At 36.2% G+C, this 8,269-nt stretch overlaps 1 protein-coding gene across 2 annotated transcripts; it reads right to left on the minus strand.

The window, feature by feature from the left end:
* Positions 1-27: 27 nt before the first annotated feature.
* LOC132179731 (DNA polymerase kappa-like) lies at positions 28-2,419 on the minus strand. Of its 2 annotated transcripts, XM_059592495.1 has the most exons (6): positions 2,301-2,419; positions 1,920-2,092; positions 1,465-1,638; positions 1,147-1,270; positions 958-1,058; positions 28-821 (listed from the first exon to the last, which is right to left on the minus strand). In XM_059592495.1, exons 1-6 carry the CDS (start codon positions 2,380-2,382, stop codon positions 648-650), a joined length of 828 nt encoding a protein of 275 aa, XP_059448478.1. In that variant the 5' UTR covers positions 2,383-2,419; the 3' UTR covers positions 28-647. The 2 variants fall into 2 exon arrangements, with proteins under 2 accessions (XP_059448478.1, XP_059448479.1); XM_059592496.1 differs by lacking the exon at positions 28-821 and having other exon boundaries at positions 973-1,050.
* Between the last annotated feature and the right edge of the window lie 5,850 nt (positions 2,420-8,269).

The raw sequence follows: 8,269 nt of genomic DNA on the forward strand, positions 1-8,269 counted from the left end.
TCAGTTATTGCAGATGTTAAGCTTGTCCTTGATTTGATTTCCCCTATTTTATGGTTTTACTAACTAGCATACCACCACACTGTGGGCACATAATGTGATTCTGTATTATTCTTAAGAACTCATAACATGGCAGCAATATTCTGCCACCTCCAGAAAGCACATCTTAAACTATATACCCCAAAACCTCATCTTACGATTGAATTTAGGGCTGTTCCTGAAATTTTTCATATATTCTCATTTTTATCTTTCTTCCCCAATAAGCTTCTCATCACAGCTTTTCTTAACCTCCAAACAATTTGATTCTTGACTTCAAAGCAGTCTACTCTATATTTCATAGGCAGGCCTAGTTTTGTGCTATAAGCAATGCATGTAGTTTGACTTGAATACAATGGGAAGCATGCTATCAAAACCATTTTTCCAGCCACCAAAAGTTGAATTCTTCCCTCAAGATGCAAAGAAAAGCCTTCCATCTTTTACACCAAACCTAAAATAAAATATTTTATGGTAGATATACCTAATATCTATTCGTGGCAATGAACTTCCCCATGAAATAAAATGACTTGCCTTATTGCAAAAAATGTGAAGTTCTCTAATAAATTATGCAAACTTCTATTTATTTGCTATATGCCTCAATTTTATTTTTATTTTTATTTTTTTTGTGTTGAAAAGGCATATGGTGGATTCCATGCAGGATACACACACACAGAGAATATCAAGAAAATAGCCAGCAGAACCTTAGCAAGTAAGCGGTTTGGTCCCACTCCAGCACTACACATAAGACCAGTCTCTTCATAAACAGAGGTTCTGAGTTCTTCAGCAATCTTCGCAAAGGCAGAGTACCAAAACAAGAGGTTTAACATTAAAAGCTTGTCACTATTAATGAACGCAATGAAGGTATGTAAAAAATACAAAATCTAGCATGCACAGGCAATAAATCAATTATATGCGCTAACTTACTTCTCCACTGGTAATGCCCCTTTGTTTGCAGACATTAGTTATGTCAAGGTATGCTTCATCCAAACTAGCAGCCATGAAGTTGGGATCATACTTCTGAAAAACTAACAACGAGAAATACAAGCAAAGTAATGATCAGCAATTAACAAACGAGCTGCATCACAAATCTTTCTTGAATTTAGAACATCATACCTTTCCTAGTCAAATCACTGTAATAAGTATACTTCTTAAAATCTACGGGAACAAAAATTAACTCCGGACATAATTTACGTGCAATGAAACCAGGCATTGCAGCACGAACCCCAAATCTCCGTGCCTGCAGGGTGATCAGATCAGGTTTAACGAAAAACTTGCTGAAGCAAAGCGAAGATAAAGGCAATCAAAATTTTAAAAGGGGATTGGCAAGTCAATCCAAAGACCGAAAACATCAAAACTAACAAAGAAGTATACATGAAATAGCCATAATTTCATTAATGACCTCCTTTAAAGATTTCAGTAAGCATCCCAAACCTCATAATTGGCGGTGGAGATCATAGACATGCCACCAACGGCCATTGGCTTGCCCTTTAACATTGGGTTACTTAATGTCTCAACAGCAGCATAAAAAGCATCCATATCTACGTGCAGCCAAATCCTCGTCAAGTCACGTGTAGCTTCTAGCTCTAAAATTCTCCTATCAGCCACCTGCAAATAGGATAAACCACAAACCAGAAACTGAATGCCCACATAGCCAACATAGGCGGGAAAAATGGGGATGCTTGAAATGAATTCTGCACACTACTCTGTAATCAGAGCACAAAAAGGGACAGTTCTGATTTGTAATAAAGTCAGCACTCATGGCAATTGTAATTTACAACCAAAAAGATTTAATCTATCCATAAATAGGTTTCATACATCATTAATAAAAACATGGCAAAGCCTAAGATCATGTCTTACTACATCACAAACAAAATATGTGAAAATACCGTCCGATTGTTAGATATATCGGCTGCCGTGAGCATCGCGCATTGAGCACGCATGCTCTCGAGTTTCCGCCTCGTAAAGGCCTCCTTGCGTTCCTCATTCTCGAAATACTTAGATCCTTTGCTCATCTCATACACTATTCTTTGCACTCTCTCTTTGTCCACCCCATCCATACCTAAAATCCTCACAAAATAACACATCACATATTTAAAAGAAAAAAAAAAGTACACAAAAACCAATAATTCCAAGATATAATTGAATTCGTTTCATAAGAAAATCAAACCAACGGCAACGATGAAAAATGGTTAGTCAATTTAATAGACATATAATAGAAGGATAAAAGTAGCAAAAAAGAAAGGGAAATTGGAAGGACGGAAACGTGCCTGCTTTAGCGTTGGTGAAGACAGTGTGGTACGACTGCCATGGCTGAGGCGTGTCGCCTGATGTGCTTTCGCTCTTCTCCATCCCCCTCTTTTTTTCTCTCCCTCGCTTCAAATGCTTGTTCAAGAAGATTGAAGAGGAAGAGTGTGAGGCGGAGAGCGCCAAATATTGGGACGAAAGGAGAGGATTGACACGTGCTTTCCAAAAAAAAAGAGGTTAAATATAAAATTACTAATCAAATTTTTATGGTCAATTTTTTTTTTTTTTTTCAAAATATATATATATTGTTTTTTTGTTTTTTTTTTTGGGAGGGGCATACGTTCAAATATTGTTAATATATTATTCTCAATTAATATTACTTGGGTGGAAATTTTTTGGAAGCACAATTGAAACATAGGCCATCTTATGCTTCAACAAGTATTTGGAATGTAAAGGGTCGTCTAAGGAAGGGCTAGTGTGACCACTGACCACTGACCACTGACCACCTCCTTCAAAGTCAAACATAGGCAAACTCCTTCAAATTTTTTTACTAAATAGAACAATCATGAAGTTATGGTAATATGATTGATGATTTGAAGACTTTACTAAATAGTTTCCATTTATGGCATGTGCAACACGTCCAACGAGAAGGTGATATGGCAACTCATTGCTTGAAAAAAAACGTCATAGCAAATATGGATGTAACAACATCATGGTGTTATTCATGATATTGTAATCTCATAGAAAACAGGTCCTTTTCAATCCATTTAGGACTGAGAGTATTCAATCAAAGGCTTAAGATTTCTTAAATCTTAAGGCCTCAAATGGGACATATGTCACACTACTAAATTAATAATTATTTATAGTTTTAAAAAAAAAATAGTAATAAGGGGTGGCTAGCTACCCCATTTTTTACCTAGGGGGTGGCCGAGCCGGCCAATCTAGGGTAGCAGAAGCCACCCCCTAGGGCAAAAATGAGGTGGCCAACCACCCTAGATCATTTTTTTTTTTTTTAATGCTTTGGCCATTGAGGGTGGCCGAACCACCTCCAAGGGCCATGGGGTGGCTTCGGCCACCCCAGACTAGCCCCTAGTGGTGACTGGCCACCCCCTAGGGGAAAAATGGGGTCGCATTTTTTTTTTCTCCCTCGCTTCAAACGCTTGTTCGAGAAGATTGAAGAGTGTGAGGCGAAGAGCGCCAAATATTGGGACGAAAGGAGAGGATTGACACGTGCTTTCCAAAAAAAGATAAAAATTAAATATAAAATTACTAATCAAATTTTTATGTTCAAATAACTAATCAACCGTCCATGCGCCTCTCCATCACCTTTTACGATCTGTACTCTTCCATCCTTGTGCCTTCGCCCTCGAGCGTGTACCACACGCGCCGCCATGACGTGCATGGGAAACACGCGCCTCTGCCATTGATACTTGTTGCCTTTTTTTTTTTCTTTTCATAAGTATTGAAAAGCAATTGATTGTTGCCTTTTTGCATTAATTCTTAAAGTCTAATATACCTTTTATTGCAATTGATTATTGCCTTTTTGCTTTGCATAAGCATTGAACAATCTGTGTGTAGAATTTTGCAAAGATCCAGGTGCTAACACGATGTTCTTGCAAGAAGAGGAAGTAGAGAAGTAGAGAAGACCGAACTCTATCGATTGCTGAGACTCTCGCCAAGTGGGAAGAGTGTAATGCCCAACTGGAGGCTTACAATAATGAGATCAAATCAATTCGTAAAGCTCCAAAAATTGGGTCGAAGAAGAGATGCATGAAAGGAAAGGGAGGACCCAAAAACTCATCATGTAAATACAGAGATGTAAGGTAGAGGACATGGGGTAAATGGGTTGCTGAGATTCGTGAGCCAACGGAAAAAAGGTTGTGGCTTAGCAGTTTTGGAAATGCTGTTGATGCTGTCTTGTCTTATGATAAAGCTGCAAAAGCACTGTACAGTTCTCGTGCCCGCCTCAACTTTCCAGATGCTTGTTCAGCAACAACCCCATCAAGCATCAGTTTAACAGCAACTCCGGCAAACTATGGTGGCACAAATTACAAAGAAGATATAAGCATGAAACTTGTTACCCCCAATTTAAGAAACAAGGATGGGAAAGATGAATGGAGCAGTAATACTCTACATGTTTTAGAAACTGAAGCGGCTGTTGCTGCTGCCACACCAAGTTGTTCGTAGCAGACAAAAGAAGCAAAGGATGAGTGGTGTAACATTGAACAATAATCAAGCGGTTTTTAGGATTTGGAGCAAGAGTATTGAATGAATGATATGTGGTCTTTGGAGGAAATTGACGGTCTCTTGGAAAGAAATCCAATTCATGTTATTGAATCGGTATTGGGTCATGATGCTGGCTATCTTTCGTTCTCTACTGTTGAGAGTATGAATGATATGACAACATGCACCTTCCTGAGATTTTAGATTTGAGTAAATATATAAGTTAGATAGGCAAGTAGCTAGAGTATGAAAAACGTTATGCCGACTCCAAAAACTTGTTTATCACAATTTATACAGAATTAATACTATGAAGCAATAAACAATTCAATCACCCAAAATATATAAAGCAATAAAGAGGCAGACACACATATTTTGGTTACGAAGAGGAAAACTTTTAGAAACCGATCTAAAAGTAAAACCTCTCCAGAGCAGCCAAACCCAGAAAATCACTATCAAAAGATTATCCAGGGATTATAGACACTAGGAACACTTACAACCCTTTGCAAGACCTTGGCTCTGTAAGATCAACAAGCCTACAACTCGTTTTCTTGCTCACAATCTTCTTCAACGTGATTCTCCTTTACCGGACCCTTCCGATGGACTTCTCAACTGTAGATTTATCAAAAGAATAACTAAAACTCTAAGAGATTCAATTTAATGCTCACCACATATGATTTTTCTTAGCACAGCCTCCGACGAACTCTCTGGGATGAAAAATTCGTCAATCTCTCTGCTATAATGATGTATATATACCCCCGACAAAACCCTAGACCTAACCAACTTAAAATCACGTTTTTGGGCCTAAAACTTACAGGGTGTCTGGACAGGTTAATGGGCTGTCCAGACAGGGCCTTGCGGAGCAAAAATAGAGTTTCTGAAAATGCGGTTCAGACCCAGGAAAGGCATGTCCGGACAGGGCATGCAATGGGTGAAACAGCATTTTGGAAATGTTGTCCAGCCTTGATCAACTGCTCCTATCGATGAGCGTTTGTGGTCCGATTGAGCTGAAATTTTGCAGGGATGTTCATAACACATGAATCTATATTATGAACGGTAAAGATTGGATTCTGAGCATTCTATATTAGTGTTTGAGCCCATAAACAGTAGCCTATGTATTTTGAAACTGAATTAAGCCAACACAAAAACTAACAAACTCCCCCTTTGGCAATTCAGTGACAAAACCAAAATGCCGAGCTAATCCCATCATTTCCCCATATTTACTCCTCCTTTTTGTCACAGAATGACAAAAGGTCTTCATGTTTCCTGAAACACTTCACAAAATACATTAAGGCATATGTGGAACAAGAAGACATAAATAAAACTCATGATAAAAAAAATGACGTATAATGCATGATCATAAATAAACATCAGCAAAACCCCCCCTCAATATATGACTCAATTAACAAGAAGAAACTGGAAATCCAAAACATGTTTCTCCCCCTTAAAAGTCAAATGAACACACATGACATACACATCAATGACTCATATATTACATAATGAATATCCCAAACATGCTTCAAATATGCAAAATATACATAAGACTAGAAATGACAAGAAACTCATATTGCTTAACCCAAGCCAAGAAAATGTTCAATTCAACCCATGCTTGTGTGATGTGTGTGTAAGTCATCCAAAGAGAAAAAATTTCAACTTACAAAATGAGGAGAAAGTTTCACCACCATAAGATTTTGACAAGTATATCAAATCAAAAGTCAAACCTTATCATACTAGGGCCTAGCCACTCTCATCCTATACATTTTTCTTTGTAACACATTTTGCACAAGTTTGACACAGTGAAATAAATTCCTTTTGGAATATGATTTTTTTATTTTATTTGTTTTACTATCTTGATTATTTTTTTTCTTTCAGAAAGTGTCCTTAAACTTTTGGTGCTTTTCACAAAAGAGAAAGCATGAATTTTTAAGCCCTAGGTTCAACTAGCATATGGTCAATTTGAAGGATATGACTAGTCAAAAACCTCATATTGTTACCTAATAGACCTGACAAATAAAGTGAAACAAAACCTCAATTTCAGCTTAAATGTGTACAAGAGATAAAGCATAGACAAAATGTACCACATAAGCTCAGGCTTTAGGTAACCACAAAAATAAGTCCATTGACACAAATTTTCATCTCATGTATATTAAGAATATTCCAAGACGCAAGGAATTAAATCCATAAAAAACAACATAAGAAATTAATGGACTATCTAGGTGCATAAGACAAAAGAAAGAAAAGAAAACAATCAAAGTAACATATTTTTGTCTTTTTGAAATTTTTCACAAAAGAAATGCACACGAACGAAAACAAATGCAAAACAAACAAAAATGCAATGCAAAACAAAACAACATGCTTGAATTGAGATTACAACAGGCAAGACATGAATGTCCTTTAGCATTAAACTTTTATCACATCTTATAGGTCCCACTACAAAATAATGATTTGGTTTAATAACTACTTCTAGGTCTTCACAACACATTACACATTCCCGAACATTTGATTAGCAAGTAGACAAAAATTTTGATGGTCCACACACAACATCTCATCTACAAGCTTTTCAAAGATCATGATATATGAATTTCTTGAAAAATCCTTTATGAATATGCCTCAAAACAAGAATCTCAAAACAACCATGTATACACTCTTCATATAAAAAGTGGAACAACAAAAACAATGCAATGTATAAACAATAAAGCAAAAAAAAAAAAAAAATGCAAAGTAAAGAAAAATAACACGCTCAAGGATATTCTTGCAAAACAATCTCTTAGGCATGTTATTGACTCACTTATCTTTAGGTGAGATCACTGCCATTCCCCCCCAATGCGTAAATGGTATAATCCTTCCTAACCCAAACCTTCTTGAAATAAGGTGTAGAGACGTGAACATTTTCAATCTTGTCTAATTTAGACAAACCTCCCATCATCATGGTGCATAACCCCAAAGGTTCTTTCCTAGAAACAAAATTTTTATTTTTATGCATATGAGGTTTCAATTTAAAACAGTTGGGTCGAATGTGACCAACTTTTCCACAATGATGACAAGTAGGGATAAACCTTTTAGGAGGTAGATTCCTAGGAGGATGGACGACTCTATACTTGGGGTAAGATACACAAGGTTTAATATGAATTTTCTTAACTTTCTTACCTTATGAGGTCGAGGCAGCTGCCGTTTTTCTTTTAACCAAAGAGTCTTCTACTTTTTTTGATTTAACAAATATTATCTTGGAAGTAGAATCATTGTTAGAAGACAAAACAACATGATAATCAAAACTTAACTTAGATTTATCACAGTCAGAATTCTGAGTATGCAACATATTCTCAAGGGAATTGCTAGAGAATTTTTCCAATTGAGTGTCTGACTCTTTTAATTTATTCTCTAACAAATCAACTTTAGAACCTAAAACAAGATTTTCAGATTTTAAAGAATCAATTAAAACATGTGATTCAGACAATTTAGTAACAATAGATTCTTTCACATGTTTAAGATCTTGAAAATCTTCCAAACAATTTGTGTATTGATGTCTCAAAAGAGTGAATTTTTTCAACAAATTGTTGAAGGAGTTTATAAGATCATATTCCCCTTGAGAAGTATTCATAGCAAATAGGAGTCAATAGATCTCACTCAGGAATTTAATCCAAACAGAGTGAACCCGCTTTGATACAAATTGAAAAACGCTATGCCAACTCCAAAAACTTATTTATCACAATTTATACGGAATTAATACTATGAAGCAATAAACAATTCAATCACCCAAAATATATAAAGCAAT

This window comes from Corylus avellana, chromosome ca4 (assembly GCF_901000735.1).
Source record: "Corylus avellana chromosome ca4, CavTom2PMs-1.0".
NCBI lineage: Eukaryota > Viridiplantae > Streptophyta > Magnoliopsida > Fagales > Betulaceae > Corylus > Corylus avellana.

Bases quoted from the DNA above. Each gene is read 5' to 3' on its own strand.
- LOC132179731 (XM_059592495.1), bottom strand. From the start codon at position 2,382: ATGGAGAAGAGCGAAAGCACATCAGGCGACACGCCTCAGCCATGGCAG. The intron at 1,639-1,919 runs GTATTTTCACAT...TCCTATTTGCAG, and splicing joins ATATATCTAACAATCGGACG to GTGGCTGATAGGAGAATTTT. The intron at 1,271-1,464 runs GTTTGGGATGCT...ATCACCCTGCAG, and splicing joins TCTCCACCGCCAATTATGAG to GCACGGAGATTTGGGGTTCG.